The sequence below is a fragment of the Chiroxiphia lanceolata genome, chromosome 2 (genome assembly GCF_009829145.1).
Source record: "Chiroxiphia lanceolata isolate bChiLan1 chromosome 2, bChiLan1.pri, whole genome shotgun sequence".
Classification (NCBI taxonomy): domain Eukaryota; kingdom Metazoa; phylum Chordata; class Aves; order Passeriformes; family Pipridae; genus Chiroxiphia; species Chiroxiphia lanceolata.
In genome coordinates, this window is record NC_045638.1 from 92912 (window position 1) to 107571 (window position 14660).

General features: G+C 67.1%; 3 protein-coding genes across 3 annotated transcripts in view; all 3 read left to right on the forward strand.

Annotated features, from left to right (window-relative positions):
- Positions 1–5163, forward strand: part of DCHS1 (dachsous cadherin-related 1) — a 47346-nt gene extending 42183 nt beyond the window's left edge. The window contains exon 21 of the mRNA XM_032680516.1: positions 41–5163. Within this exon, the coding sequence (XP_032536407.1) occupies positions 41–2655 (2615 nt within the window). The 3' untranslated portion in view covers positions 2656–5163. The remainder of the gene's footprint in view (positions 1–40) is intronic.
- Positions 5164–7466: 2303 nt separating this feature from the next.
- TPP1 (tripeptidyl peptidase 1) lies at positions 7467–12702 on the forward strand. Its single transcript, XM_032680118.1, has 14 exons — positions 7467–7492; positions 7778–7873; positions 7954–8093; positions 8167–8317; positions 8417–8538; positions 8842–9023; positions 9236–9434; positions 10589–10777; positions 10895–10967; positions 11222–11342; positions 11619–11777; positions 11843–11980; positions 12400–12578; positions 12654–12702. Exons 1-13 carry the CDS (start codon positions 7482–7484, stop codon positions 12538–12540), a joined length of 1722 nt encoding a protein of 573 aa, XP_032536009.1. The 5' UTR covers positions 7467–7481; the 3' UTR covers positions 12541–12578; positions 12654–12702.
- A 198-nt stretch (positions 12703–12900) lies between these two features.
- Positions 12901–14445, forward strand: TAF10 (TATA-box binding protein associated factor 10). The gene is made up of 5 exons (XM_032680175.1): positions 12901–13099; positions 13244–13395; positions 13518–13582; positions 13673–13787; positions 14280–14445. Exons 1-5 carry the CDS (start codon positions 12928–12930, stop codon positions 14367–14369), a joined length of 594 nt encoding a protein of 197 aa, XP_032536066.1. The 5' UTR covers positions 12901–12927; the 3' UTR covers positions 14370–14445.
- The last annotated feature ends 215 nt before the right edge of the window (positions 14446–14660 follow it).

A 14660-nucleotide genomic window follows, 5' to 3' on the forward strand; every position in this document is an offset into this window, starting at 1 on the left:
CCCGCTGGCCCTGTGCTGACCCTGGCTTTGTGCCCCACAGGGACCCTCTTCACCACCCGGCAGATGGAGTTCGATGCTAGCCAGCCCACCCTGGATCTGGTGGTGGAGGCCCATGACCATGGCTCTCCCAGCCTCTCATCCTGGGCCACAGTGCAGCTCCAGGTGCTGGATGTGAATGACCACAGCCCCCGCTTCCAGGAGCCACATTACAACACCAGCGTCCCCGAGGACCTGCGCCCGGGCACCACTGTGCTGACACTGGAGGCGGGTGATGCCGACCTCTCCCGGGAGAACGCTGGCTTCGACTACACCATCGTCAGCGGAAACGGTGGCAACGCCTTCCAGGTGGAGAGCCGGGTGGCCTGGGCCGAGGGGCAGCTCCGTACACAGGGAGCCCTGGTGCTTGTGGAGCCCCTGGACTTCGAGACCATCCCGGTGTACAACCTGACCGTGGCGGCCTCAGACCGGGGCCTGCCACAGCGCAGCGCCACTGTGCCCGTGCTCATCGCCGTGCGGGACGTCAATGACAACCCGCCCGTGTTTGCCCGGGCCGAGTATCGCGCGGCCGTCAGCGAGGCCGCGCCACCCGGCACCGAGCTGCTGCGTGTGGCGGCCCACGATGCTGACTCGGGGCCGCGGGGCCACGTACACTACACCATCAGCTCAGGCAACCAGCACGGGCTGTTCCATCTGCATGAGACCACAGGGGCCCTGAGCCTGGTGCGGCCGCTGGACCGGGAGGCCCAGACCATGCACACACTGGTGGTGCGGGCCACGGACACACCGGGTGGGCACTTCGCACTGGTCCCCGTGGCCATCGAGGTGAAGGACGTCAATGACAACAAGCCATACTTCCCGGTAGAGGTGCTGAGCGCCAGCATCCGGGAGAACCTGCCACCCGGCACGCTGGTCACCACGCTGCGCGCTGTCGACGCCGACACCGGCGCCTTCGGGGAGCTGCGGTACACAGTGCTGGAGCAGGCAGTGGGGGACCCTGCCACGGGGGATGGCCGGGACGCCTTTGCCGTCAACAGGAGCTCTGGGGAGCTGCGCTCCCGCCTCACCTTTGACTACGAGCGAGCCAAAGCCTTCCAGCTCCTGGTTCGAGCCACTGATGCCGGCAATGCCTCGGCCACGGTGACCGTGCGGGTGCTGGTGACGGGGGAAGATGAGTATGATCCCATTTTCCTGAGCCCCTCTTTCAACTTTGAGGTGCCTGAGGGCGCGCGCAAAGGGCAGAGCATTGGGCGTGTGCTGGCCACGGATGAGGATGAGGGGGCTGACGGCGTCGTGCTGTATGCCCTGGCAAAGCCCTCACCGTACTTTGCCGTCAACCAGACCACGGGCACCATCTACCTGCGCGTGGACAGCCAGCCCCAGGGCGGGGCAGGGCGTGCCAAGAGGGAGCCGCGGGAGATGAGCCTGGAGGTGCAGGCACGCAGCCCTCTGCCCGCCTCCCGCGTGGCCTCCACACAAGTCACCATCGATGTCACGCACACCTCCTTTGGCCTGGCACCTGACCTCAACCTGCTGCTGGTGGCCGTGGCCGCCTCGCTGGGTGTTGTGGTGGTACTGGCCGCCGTGGCTATCGTGCTGGCACTGGTGCGCTCCCGGCAGCGCCAGGGCCGCAAGAAGGCGGAGGGGGACGGAGTTCTGGCTCGCACGCAGAGCGGGTCCCTGCAGAAACTGGGCCGTGAGGAGCCAGCGCTGCCCGGGGCTGAGCACATCTACCACCAGGCACTGCCAGGGTACGGGGCTGAGCCGGCAGGGTCCTACACACGAGGTGGCTCGCTGGACCCCTCACACTCCAGCGGCCGCGGCTCTGCTGAAGCCGCTGAGGACGACGAGATCCGGATGATCAACGAGTACCCGCGCGTGGCCAGCATCACGGCCTCTATGCAGGAGCACATCGCTGCCCGCGGCCCGGACTCCGGCATCCAGCAGGATGCCGACCAGCTCTCCGACATCTCCTGTGAGCCGGCTGCACTGGAGAGCGCCCAGTGGTTCAAGAGCAAGAAGGGCTCTGGGCTGCTGCTGCCGGGGCCACCCTTACAGCTGTATCGCGAGGATGGGGGGGGCAGCGCCTTCCTGGGTGTCCGCTGTGGCCTCAGTGTCTCCTCACAGCCCCAGGACTACGCCTTCCCGGAGGATGGCAAGCCCTCCGTGGACGGCTCGCTCACCGCCATCGTGGCCAGTGATGAGGAGCTCCGCGGCAGCTATAACTGGGATTACCTGCTGAACTGGTGCCCCCAGTTCCAGCCTCTGGCCAGCGTCTTCACAGAGATCGCCCGCCTCAAGGATGAGAGCTCCCTGCGCAAGCCCTTCCAGGCCAAGCCCAAGGCAGAGCCCAAGCCCCGCATCGACCCCCCACCCCTCATCACCTCGGTCGCCCACCCGGGCGCCAAGTCCGTGCCCCCCAAGCCGCCGCCGGGCAGGACCTTCCCACACCTGTCCTCCCTGCGCCGCTCGCCCATCAGCCACGAGGGCTCCATCTCGTCCTCAGCCATGTCGCCCAGCTTCTCTCCATCACTGTCCCCGCTGGCCGCCCGCTCCCCCATGGTCTCGCCCTTTGGCATCTCGCAGGGGCCGTCGGCCTCCACCATCAGTGCTGAGCACTCGCTGGAGCCCCCCGAGGAGGCCGAGCTCAGGATTTAGAGCTGGGCCCCTGGACTCCTCCGCCCCAGCCCGGAGCCATGGGGCTGGAGCGGGGCCCAGCCCAGGGCTGCTCACACGGGTGCTCCTCCTGCTCCCAGCACTATACCTGGCCTGGGCCCCAGGGGTTGTGGGTGCCCGTGTCCTTTGGGGCTGTGGCCCCTGTCCCTGTGGTCTGGCAGACCCCACACTGGCTGGTGCCCTACGGACTGCTGACCCCAGTGCTGGCACCCTGGGGCGATGGTCCATGTGCTGCTCACAGTGTCTTGGATCAGCGCCAGGCAGGATGGTGCATCATGGTACTCGGTGCTCTGGGAGTGGCTGGGAGCAGAGGGCTGCTGGGCCAGGGACTTGCAGACCCAGACCCTGCCCTCCCCAGCCCCAGGGCCATGCAGCAGCCCGGGTGCAGGATGACCCTGCCCTATCCCTGCTGCCCCTTCCCTAGTTGCTCCCAGAGCAGGGGGATGGTGCCCCAGCACTGGTGGTGATGTTCGAGGGCAGAGGGACGATGCCCCACAGCTGGGGATGATCTCCCAGGGTAGGGGGACGAGGCACCACAGCTGGGGGCAATGCCCCAGGGCAGGGATGCTGCCTGCCCATCTGTCTGTGCTGTCTGCAGGGACAGGGGGTTGAACCTGCCCCCTGACTGGGAGGGGACACCCACCCCACATCTGGATATGGCAGACGGAGAAGGCAGTGCCAGTGTCCTGCTGTCTGTCCACGGCTGGGTGGGGACAGGGGAGCCTTTGAGGTCTCTCCAGCCCTTCCACCACCCACAGTGCAGGTGATGCTTCCAGGGGATCTCCTGCCCAGAGCTGCAGGGAGCTGTTCCTGGAGTTGCAGGGAGGGAGGTGGGTGCCCTGCTCAGTGTGGGAGCCCTATTCCCCAGGCCAGGCGTCTCTCTGGGCGGGGATCCCAGGCAGGAAGAGTGTCCAGGCATGGGCAGTGCAATGGGGCTGGCAGACCTGTGTGAGAGGTGGTGGGGACAGCCCAGCCCCAGGAGCAGCAGTGACGGCTGCTGTGACCCCCATCCACCCGAGTCCTGGTGGGCAGCCTGCAGCTGCAGGGATGCAGGTGAGAGGGGGTACCCCAAAAAGCCACATGGCCCGAAGCTGGTGTGGTGGCGGCCAGCGCGTTCTCTTACAGCCACAGTGGGGACACTGGGCAGCTGGACTCCCCTGGGGCCCTGTTGCGTGACTGCTCTCTGGGACAGTCTGGGTCACGGGCGCCACCTCCACTGGCCCCAGACCCCTGTGCAGGACTGCTCTGCACTCCTGTCATGCATGTTGTGAGCACGGGACAGAGCCCTCTGTGATGGGGCCGGTCCCCATCCCCTCCCAGCACCTCGCACAGCCGGCCATGGAGCCGGTGTCACACTCACACCAGGCTCAGCCCTCACTGGAGCTTATTCCGAGCCCACAGCTGCTCACAGGGAACAGCCACGAGTCAGGAGCCCTGGCAGTGCAGCTGGGGGTTCTGCCACTGCGGCCTCACTGCCCCCCGAGGTTGTGACCCCCACACAGCTGTGGGTGCAGAGTGAGGGCCGAATCAGGGCACGGAGAGCCCTGCAGCAGCCCTCAATTCACAGCCAGTCTGGGCATGAGCATGTTTGGGGGTCAGAGAGGACACCCCTGAGCAGGGTCTGGGGGAAGCTTCCTCCCATCACACTTTCCCCAGACCCAGCACCTGCATGCAGTGGCTGCAGCCCCAGCCCCAAAGATGTTGCCTGTTCTCCTTATTTCCCACGAAGAACCATCTCTGGCTGCAGGCCCATCTGTCATCATCAGCCCCCCATCCCCCTTGTGCTGTGGGGGTCCTTACACCGTGGAGGTCCCCCAGTGTTGCACCCCAGTCCCAATGCACAGTGGGTCGCAGTGACAAGGGACAGGGACCTGTAGCACTGACGGGGGCACTAATGGGGCACAGGGTCATGTCCACCCTGCCTGGGATCCACAGGGACCTGAGGGGCTCTGGGAGGGGGGGGACACTTCTGCCTTGGTACAGGGACAGCCCACAGAGGCTCTTGGGGTAGGCACCCCCATCTTTGGTGGGCACATCTCTTTGTCCTGCTCCCAAGCACTGTGGGAACAAGTTGTGCTCCCTGGGCCCTGTGAGAGCACTCTGGGTGTGTCCTGTGCTTCTCAGCCCCTGCAGGGGCACTCTGGGGGTGCCCTGTGCCCCCCAGCCCTGTTCTGCCCAGGCTGCCCACACAGCCCAGCTCCCACTGCACGTCTGGGACAGGGACACAGACAGGTCACCCTGCACACCACATGGAAGGGTCAGACACACGCACCCCACTTTGGGCTGGGGTCACCGAGCCCCCAGTTATTTATTTTTACACATTGTACTACGATTCCTGTTTTTACTCGTTTGTACCTTTTGTATCGTGTCTCGCGGAGCTGCATGTACCAGCGCTGCCCGCGGCCGCGCAGGGGCCGTCCGGCGCAGCCTGGACCCAAGTGCCAACTTCTCAAAAAATGCCTTAATAAACCACACACGTGTTTGTATGGACATGGCCCCATCCGTGCTACTCGTGCCAAGCTGGCACTGCGTCCTTGCGGGACTGGCAGAGGAGGACAGACCAGTGCCACAGGGGGGTCACCACATGGCTCAGCTGCTGGCAACATGCCACAGGCCATGGGCCTGGCCAGGCTCCAGCACCCATGTCCATGGCTGTGTCCTGCAAAGTCCCTTCCCCAACAGGCCGGCAAGGCTGTGGCCCGGGGTTGTCCAGCAGCGAGGCTGACTGTGAGTCCCTGTGGGCACACACAAACACAGCTGTGCGAGACGTGACTCCACGTGTGCACACAGCTGGTCCCACATGCCATGGGCAGGCCCAGCCCATCCCGCTGCCTTTGCTCAGGTGAGGGCTGTGGGCAGGGCTGTGCGGGGACCCAGAGCTGCAGCAGCTGGGCTCAGACACGCCATCTGCCCAAATGGGTGCACCAGGATTCCCATTGCAGACACCAGGACATATGAGCCCCTGAGGCCACGGCCCCATCACAGACACCAGCACACACAGACACAGACTGGGGATCCCACCAGTCTGCCCAATAGCTTCAGCTCTGCTCACTCCTGTTGGGTGACAGACACACATGAGGCATTCTCCACTGACCTCCAGACCCTATGATCTGGCTCCACATATCACCCTCCAACAGTCCCCCCAACCCTGGGAAACAGTCCTACAGTCTGAGAACCAGAAGCGGCCATGCAGCCATCGGGTGTGGGACGTGGCCATACCCACACACTGACCATCAAATACCTACATGTGACCAGTCGCTTCAATCCTGCCTTCCCTGCTTTCCCATTTTTTTTGCTCCCCAAACCACCCTGCTCCCTCTTTGTCCTCAGCTCTCAGTTCCCAACATGCCATAGCAAGTCCTGCACAGCCTCAACCTGCTCTGCAGGGCTCACCCCCCAGAACGTGTCCCAAACCCGCCGACAGTGCCCGGGGGGGCAGCTCCTGTCCCCCCTGCTCTGACAGGGCCGGGAGAGCAGCTGCCGTCCCCATGCTCTGACGGGACCCCTCACAACGTGAAGGTGAGTGTGAGCCGGGGAGAGCCCCCCTCCCCGACCCCAGGTGTTCCTGGGGCCCTTCCGCTCCTTTATCCCCCATCCCGACCCCTTCCAGCTCCCTGCGGGGGCACACCGAGGCCGGGACCAGCAGGATGCTCTCGGTGCCATTGTCCTCTCCCGGCGTTCCTGGCCTCAGGAAAACCCGGCTGCCCAGAGCAGGGACACACCTGGCCCCGTCTGCGGGAACAGCACACGAGCGTGCCCGGGCACGCGGGGCTCCAGCCAAGGCTCCGCGGGACACCGGGGCTCCCTGGCCCCTCCGGGCTCCAGACCGGCAGCAGATGCTCGTTAGAGTGATTAGCTCTGTCTGGGCGCCCTAATCCCGGCCGGCCAGACGGGTACGGGACATGATCTCTTGCAAATCCCATCCCACTTAGAGTCCACCTCCAAGCTGGAACCAGCTGGACACGGAGGGGTGCAGCCCCGGCCCCCGGCCAGCGCCAGGGCGGCCGGTCCCTCCCTGCGGCTGGGCCGGGGCCGGGGCGGCGGTAGCGGGAACGCGGACAGGCCTGGAGCGGGGCAGCCGGGGCCAGGCAGGTGATTTTCCCATTGCCCGTCTCTTCCTGGCCTGGATTCGGCTCTGCAGAAACCGGAACACAGCTGGGACCAGCTGGGAGCGACGGAATGCGATGTGTGACCCTGCTGCCGCCCCGCGGCCCCTGCAGCCCCCGGCCGAGCAGGAACACGAGCGGTGCTCCCCCGGCCCCCCAGCCCCGCCCCCCCGACGGACGGAGCCCCGAGAGCACCGGCGCCCCCGTGCCCGCGGGGTGCAGGGCAGGGGGGGCCCGTGGCGCCGCGGACGCGCGGGGTGCGGCCTCGGGCTCCCGCTGCCCCGCGGGCCGTGCCCGGCCACTGCCGCTGCCCAGCCCGGGCTCCGCCCGCACAGGAGCCCTGCACCCCCACCAGCCCTGAACCCCGACATGGACTCCGAGCCGCATTCCCCGTCCCGCCGTGGGAACGGCTTCGCCACACGCCGGGAGGCGCCCGGGAGAGGGACGGGAACGGGGGCCGGTGCCGCGGCCGGGCCTCCTCTCCAGGCCGCCGGCGAGAGGGGGCCTCTCCGTCGGGACCGTGCCTGGGGCGAGCGGCCGGGAGGGTCGGCTGGTGCCAGGCCTGGAGCCCGGGTCCCAGACCCGGACCCCGGTCCCATGCTGGCGCTCCCGGCCCGCTCACCACGTGACCGGGCAGTCACGTGAGCGCTGTTTTGGTCTCCCCACGTGGCCGGGAGTCAGGCGGCCTCACACGTGACCAGGATGGCGCGGAGGTAACGGGGCCGAGGGGACTCCCCGGGACGGGGGGCTGCGGGTTCAGACGGGGCTTCCCGGTGATGGGAGGAAGGGGGGCCGGGGGGTCAGACGGGCTCCCCGGTGTTGGGACTCGGAGGGTTCAGACGGGGCTCCCCAGCCCCAGGGTTGCAGGGGTCGGACGGGCTCTCCGGTCAGGGGGACTCGGAGGGCTCAGGCGGGGCTCCCCGGTGACAGGTTCTCGGGGGTCAGTCAGTGCCCCCCGGGGCCGTGCCGGTGCCCGCGCTCCCCTGAGCCCGTTGCAGGTGTCGGGGAATCCCCGCTGTGCTGGTGCTGTGTGCGGCCGCCTGGAGCTGTGCCGCGGGGCTGGCGCTGGAGCTGGAGCGGGACCAGCCGTTCCGGTAGGTGTGGGGCGGTGGGGTGGGTTGGGATGGGAGGGGACGGGGCGCCGATGCCGCCCCCGCTCACCGCCCCCCCACAGCGTGCCCCCCGGTTGGACCCACGCCGGCCGCGTGGACCCCGGACAGCCGGTGCAGCTGACCTTCGCCCTGCGGCAGCGTGGCACCGCCCGCCTTGCCCACCTCGTCGAGGCCGTCTCGGACCCCCGGTCCTCCCAATACGGTAACGGCTGCGCGCCCGAGCCCCCCGGGGCCCCCAGGCCTGTGTGGGGGTCTGAGCCCTCTGTGCCTCCCAGGGCAGTACCTGTCCCTGGAGCAGGTGCGGGACTTGGTGCAGCCATCCCCAGCCACGCTGATGACAGTGCTGAAGTGGCTGCAAGACCATGGAGTGGAGGACTGCCGGACTGTCACCACCCTCGACTTCCTGGAGTGTCACCTGCCTGCGAGGTGAGTCCCGAGGGCTTGGACCTGCTCTGGTGGTCCCGTGGTGGCTGGGCCCGTGTCCCAGACGTGTCCCATCCCGTGGTGACTGTCCCTGTGTTGCAGCATGGCTGAGCTCCTACTCCCTGGGGCCGAGTTCCACCGGTATGTGCAGGGCCAGCGCAGCCTGGTGCGGTCCCCACTTCCCTACACTGTCCCCGCGGAGCTGGTGGAGCACCTGGACTTTGGTATGTTCCACTTGTGGGAGATGAGGCTGTGGTGCAGTCTCAGCCCCCAGGAGCCCCCTCAGCCTCCCCACAGCACCCTGTGTGGGATGGCCACTGGAGCCCATGTGAGGAGGCTCCTCAGGGCTGGGGCTGCAGAGCTGGGCTCCCCGAGCCCTGCTGCTGGCCAGCCCATGTGGACATGGGGATGGTGAAGGGGGAGCCCAGGGGCCATGGAAGGTGATGGGGGAGCCCAGGGGCCATGTCCTGCCCTCCTGGGGCTCTGTGCCCTGACGGTCCCTCCGGTCCCACTGGGCTGTGCCGCAGTGGGTGGGATGCACCGGTTCCCCGTGGAGCGCACGGTCAGCAGAGCCAAGGCCAGGAAGGACGTGGGGTCGGCGAGAGCGTCGTTCCACCTGGGTGTGACGCCGGCCATCCTGCGCCAGAGATACAACATGACAGGGGGGGACGTGGGGCTCCTGCCCAACAACAGCCAGGCCTGTGCACAGGTAACAGAGCTGCCCAGATTGGAGGTCTGTGGGCTGGGGCAGTCCCGTGGATTGGTGCTGCTCTGGGATTCCTGAGACAGCTGAAGGTCCCTCGGTGGCTGCTGGGAGTACCTGGTGTAGCACAGACCTGTGCTGGGCAACTTTTGAAGTCAGGATCAAAATCTTACCTTATTTTTTCAAGACAAAACAGTCTGCCCCTTCATATTGTGCAGTTCCTGGAGCAGTACTTCCACCAGGCCGACCTGGCTGAGTTCATGCAGCTCTTCGGCAGCAGCTTCGCCCACCGCACACAAGTGGACCGGGTGGTGGGGCACCAGGGCCATGGCAAGGCCGGGCTGGAGGCCAGCCTGGATGTGGAGTACATCATGAGCACGGGTGCCAATGTCTCCACCTGGGTCTTTAGCAATGCAGGTACCAGGGGGGAGCCCTGAGGGGTGGGGGAACACCAAGGGTGGAGGGGAAGGGGAATGCCTGGAGGGGCAAGAGGAGAGCCTCAAGGGGTGGGGGGAACACCCAGAGGGGTGAGGAGAGAACCCTGAGGGATGAGGGAAGAGCTTGCAGGGCTGTGCAGGCACACCTGGCTGCAGTACAGCCCCAGCTGCCTTCCAAGCTCCCCCACCAAGTTGGAGCTGACACTGGATTCCCAGCTCGTAGGGGAATCACCCTTGATTTGTGTAGTGGCTTTGAACTGTGTGAACCTTCAGCATCTAGAGTATCCCAGAGCAGAGGTTTCCTTGCCAGCACCATGTGGAGCAGCTGTCCCACTTTGCTCCTGTGGAGGAGGGCACAGCCACGGGATTTTCTGGCCTCGCTGGGGCTGGAGCTGAGCTCTTGCCCATGAGTCTCCCAGTGGAGCAGGGAGAGTGAGGGGAATTTGCGAAAACAAATTGCCAAACAGGCTGCACAAACACAAACAGGGCACAGTGCTGGGGCAGTGTCCCTGTTCCAGATTGAGAACTGGCTGAGCAGGAGGCGAGTGCCCCAGGGACGCTGTCCTTGTTCCCAACAGTGACAGCAGCCTGTCACTGTCCCTCCCATTGCCCCCACGCAGTTACTGCTGTGGGAAGAGCGTGGGGAGAGTGGAGTGAGTGACTGAGAGTGAGCGAGGGTGGCTGGGCCTCTGCTCCCCTCCCAATGGAGAGGACTGGGGGGCAGGGAGGGACCTGGGCAGGAGCAGGTGGAATGCGTGGAGGTGGCATGTGCGTCACTGTGCTGGGATGCACTGCCACAGGAGGGGTTGAGGCCCTGCTGGATCCAGAGCTGCCTAGGTGGCTGCAGCCCTGTGGCAGAAGCTTGGAGAGAGGGGTGTGTTAGCCCCTTGCCCTGGGGTTCGGGGCGACCCTCCCACCGTCCCCGTGGGCCAAGCTGGAGCCTGGTGCCATCCACCATGACTGGCCCCAGGATGAGCTCACGGAGCTGCAGGCTGGCCGTGCTGTGACTCTGTACCCCATAGGCAGGAGCTGAGGGGCTTCAGCCCCCAGTGCTGGCAGTGCTGCTGAGACAGGGCCCCCTGCGCTGTCCCCCTCCCCCGGTGTCCCTGTGTCCCTGCCCTGCTGTCCCCACAGGAAGGCATGAGAGCCAGGAGCCCTTCCTGGCCTGGCTGCTGCTGCTCAGCAACATGTCAGCGGTGCCGTGGGTGCACTCGGTGAGCTACGGGGATGACGAGGACAGCCTATCCCTTGCCTACATGGAGCGCGTCAACACCGAGTTCATGAAGGCGGCGGCGCGCGGCCTCACTGTCCTGTTCGCCTCAGGTGCGGCCGGGCCCGGCACGGCCTTAGTGCTGAGCAGGAGTCCCTCCGGGGATCCCAGGCTGAGGGGCTGCTGGGGCGCCGCGGTCACCTGTCCCCTCCCTATCTGTGTGTCGGCAGGTGACGACGGTGCCGGGTGCCGGCGGGTGCACAGTGGGAACCACACGTTCCGGCCCAGCTTCCCGGCCTCCAGGTGGGTGAGGGAGGGAGCCAGGTGTGGGGGCACTGCTGGCCTCAGTCCCTGTGGGGTCTGAGCCCCCCGGGGATCACTGGAGAGTCCCCACTAGGGCCTGGGGACACTCGCAGACCCCAGGTCTGGGGCCTGTGCAGCTCCTGGGAGTGGTCTTGGGTTTGCGGGGCAAGGTTGTGGTGGCGAGGGAGCTGTGGGGGGCTACTGAGGCCCAGGCAGCCTATGTGCCCACCCACGGTGCCCTCCTGTCCCCCTAGCCCCTATGTCACCACTGTGGGCGGTACATCCTTCAAGAACCCCTTCCTGGTGACGGAGGAGGTGACAGATTACATCAGTGGGGGTGGCTTCAGCAACATCTTCCCCATGCCTGGGTACCAGGTGAGGGTCACCTGCACTGCTGGGCTGCCTGGGGCTGTGGGGGGCCTGGTGGGGGATAATGGACTTGAGGGTGACCACAGGCCATAGTGTGGTGACAGTGGGCTGTGGTGTGGGTGACAATGGGCTGTGGTGGGGGATGAAGGCCATGTTGGGGGATGAAGGTTGTGGTAGGGGATGATAGTTGTGGTGGGTGATGAAGGCCGTGGTTGAGTGCTGACAAGCCATGGTGGGTGATGAAGGCCACGGTTGGGCGCTGACAGGCTGTGCTGTCCCCAGGCTGCTGCCGTCGGGCGTTTCCTACACTCAGCCTCGAAGCTGCCGCCCAGCTCATACTACAACAGCAGTGGCCGCGCGTACCCCGACCTGGCTGCACTCTCTGACAACTACTGGGTGGTGACAAACCGCATCCCGCTGCCCTGGGTGTCGGGGACCTCGGTAAGGGCCCGTCCCCCGCTGCCCCGCGGGCCGGGGGCTGCGGGCTGAGCGTGGTGTCCCCGCAGGCGTCCACACCGGTGGTGGCGGGCATGGTGGCACTGATCAACGACCGGCGGCTGCAGCGGGGGCTGGCGCCCCTCGGCTTCCTCAACCCCGCGCTGTACCAGTTGCAGGAGCGGGGCCTCGGTGCTGCCTTCTACGATGTGAGCGAGGCAGAGGGACAGGCTGGGGGGCCATGGGTGTCCTGAGGGGCTGGGCTGGGCACACCATCCTGGGGGCTGGGGTGCCGTGGGTGCCCCAAGGGACTGTCCTGGGGGCTGGGGGTCTGTCCTGGGCCTCTTTCTCCCAGAGCCGTGCTTGGGGCATGGCCAGCAGTGCCCTGCTGGGGCGCAGGAGAGTCCCTATGACCTTCCCTCGGGAGGGGTGTCTGGAGAGGGTCCCTGTGGGCCTCCCTTGAGCTTCGTGGGGCAGGTCCCCTTTTGTGGCTGTGGCTGTTTGGGGCGTGCTGTCCCTTGAGGAGACCCTAGGGAGGGGGGGCCTGTGCCATGGGGAGTGTTGTGGGGGTCCCAATGCTGGATTTCCTGGGGTCCCTGTGCCCCCACACTGAGGCTGATCCCTGCAGGTCACCCAGGGCTGCCACCTGTCTTGCCTGGACGGCACTGTGCAGGGCCAGGGCTTCTGCGCCGGCCCTGCCTGGGACCCCGTCACCGGCTGGGGCACCCCTAACTTCCCAAGCCTGCTGCGGGCGCTGCTGTTGCCCTGACCGGGACGCCCGGACACGGAGACTGGGACACTGGGACAGCGGGATTGGGACAGCGGAGCACCAAGATCGGGATATCGGCACTGGGACAGCGGCACACCGGGCCTGGGACACTGGGACAGCGGGATCGGGACACTGGCACTGGGACAGCGGGACACTGGCACTGGGACAGCGGGAGGCGGTGGCGCTGGAGATCGGGGGGCGGGGACTGTCGGGGGCGGGGACAATAAACACGTGGCCCCGCCCCTTCCGCCTCTGTGTTTGCCGGCGGTGCCGCCAGGGGGCGCGCGGGGCGATGAGTGGCGGGGCCAATGGCGGGGGGGCGGGGCGATGAGCGGCGCGGCCAATGGCGCGGGCGGGCGCGCGCAGGCGCGGAGCGGAGCCGGGGCCATGAGCGGCAGCGCTGATGCCGACCCCGTGCCCGCCGCCGCGGCGGCCCCGCCCGCACCCGCTGAGGGCAGCAAGCCCAGCCCGGCCGCTGTGGGCAGCGCCGCGCCCGGAGCGGCGGGGGGCGGCGCGGCGCGCGGCGCCGAGGGCGGCGCGGCCGGCGGGAGGGGGTCCGGTGAGTCGGGGGGAGCGGCGGGGAACCCGCGGGGCGCCCCGAACCGGGCCGGTCGGGGCCGCGGGGCCTGCTGGTCGCCGGGGGCCGCGGGGCCCGGAGTCTCGGTGGGGCGGTGTTGCCGGGGCTGACCGCGCTGTCCCGCAGTGCCTGTGTCCGCGGCCGTGGCCGCTCCCCCGGACGGAGCCATGTCCAACGGCGTGTACGTCCCGCCCGCGGCCAACGGCGACGTGAAGCCCGTGGTGTCTACCACGCCGCTCGTGGACTTCCTGATGCAGCTGGAGGACTACACGCCCACGGTACTGGCGCACGGGGCGGCTCTGGGGGGACGGGACGGGACACGAGGCGTGTCCCCGGGAGGGGACGGACACGGGGCAGCTCCCACGGGGCCGTGGAGCTGTCCCAGCTCTTCCCTCCCCAGATCCCGGACGCCGTGACGGGGTATTACCTGAACCGGGCGGGGTTCGAGGCCTCGGACCCCCGCATGTAAGTGGCAGCAGGGCGGGGGGGCGGCAGTGGGGCCCACGGTTAGGGTTAACCCCCCGGCCCCTCGCCGACGCGGCCCCTGCCCCGCAGCATCCGCCTGATCTCGCTGGCAGCGCAGAAGTTCATCTCCGACATCGCCAACGACGCCTTGCAGCACTGCAAGATGAAGGGCACGGCCTCGGGCAGCTCCCGCAGCAAGAGCAAGGTAGAGGCACCAGCGAACCCCTTCTTTGGGCTGGGGCTGAGCTTGGGATGTGGGGAGCAGGAACCCCAACCCTGCTGTGCTCTTGGGGGTCCCCGCGGGTGGGGAGGGGCTGACAGGGACACGCTTTGGTGCCCCCCCGAGTGTGGGAGCGGCTTCCTCCTGGCAGCTCCAATCCTGGGGAGCGGCTGAGAGGGGGTTAGTGGGGACCCTTGTAATGTCACATCAGGGGGCTGGGGTCCCACAAGGGCAATGGCACTTATTGCTCAGTGGCTGGGGGTGGCTGAGGACACAGAGCAATGGAATGTGGGGAGCTGGGAACATCCCAACACTGCCCAGCAGCTCCTGTGGGAGCAGGAGCCCTATCCCTGCACTGGGGGGTGTCGCACAGCCCTGGCAGCTCCTCTGGGAGAGGGACACCCCTATCCCCATGCCATAGGGGAGTCTCACCGCCCTGGCTGTCCCTGCCATGACTGTGTGCCCTGTGTCCCCTAGGACAAGAAGTACACCCTGACCATGGAGGACCTGACGCCGGCGCTGGCCGAGTATGGCATCAACGTGAAGAAGCCGCATTACTTCACGTAGGGCCTGGGGGGCTCAGGCAGTTTGTAGGGGCCGTGTTGGTGCCATTAAACACCCAGGAGGGTTTTGTGGGAAGGCAGCCCGGCTCCTGTGCCTGCACTCACAAATGCTGGCCCTGCCTCCCCAAAGAGGGGCTGCCAGGCTCACCCCCTTCTGCCAGTCCCGGGGCGCTCAGCCCTCCCCCCAGGGCTGGAGCAGAGTGGGGCGGGGGGAACAGGACTGCCCAGCAGTCTTCCCTTCTCCTTCCCAAACTGTTTCCTACAGGGAATGCTTGGGGGCTGCACTGGCAGCACT

Bases quoted from the DNA above. Each gene is read 5' to 3' on its own strand.
- TPP1 (XM_032680118.1), top strand. The intron at 9,435-10,588 runs GTACCAGGGGGG...CTGTCCCCACAG, and splicing joins CTGGGTCTTTAGCAATGCAG to GAAGGCATGAGAGCCAGGAG. The intron at 11,778-11,842 runs GTAAGGGCCCGT...GTGTCCCCGCAG, and splicing joins CCTGGGTGTCGGGGACCTCG to GCGTCCACACCGGTGGTGGC.
- TAF10 (XM_032680175.1), top strand. From the start codon at position 12,928: ATGAGCGGCAGCGCTGATGCCGACCCCGTGCCCGCCGCCGCGGCGGCC. The intron at 13,100-13,243 runs GTGAGTCGGGGG...GCTGTCCCGCAG, and splicing joins GGCCGGCGGGAGGGGGTCCG to TGCCTGTGTCCGCGGCCGTG. The intron at 13,788-14,279 runs GTAGAGGCACCA...TGTGTCCCCTAG, and splicing joins GCTCCCGCAGCAAGAGCAAG to GACAAGAAGTACACCCTGAC.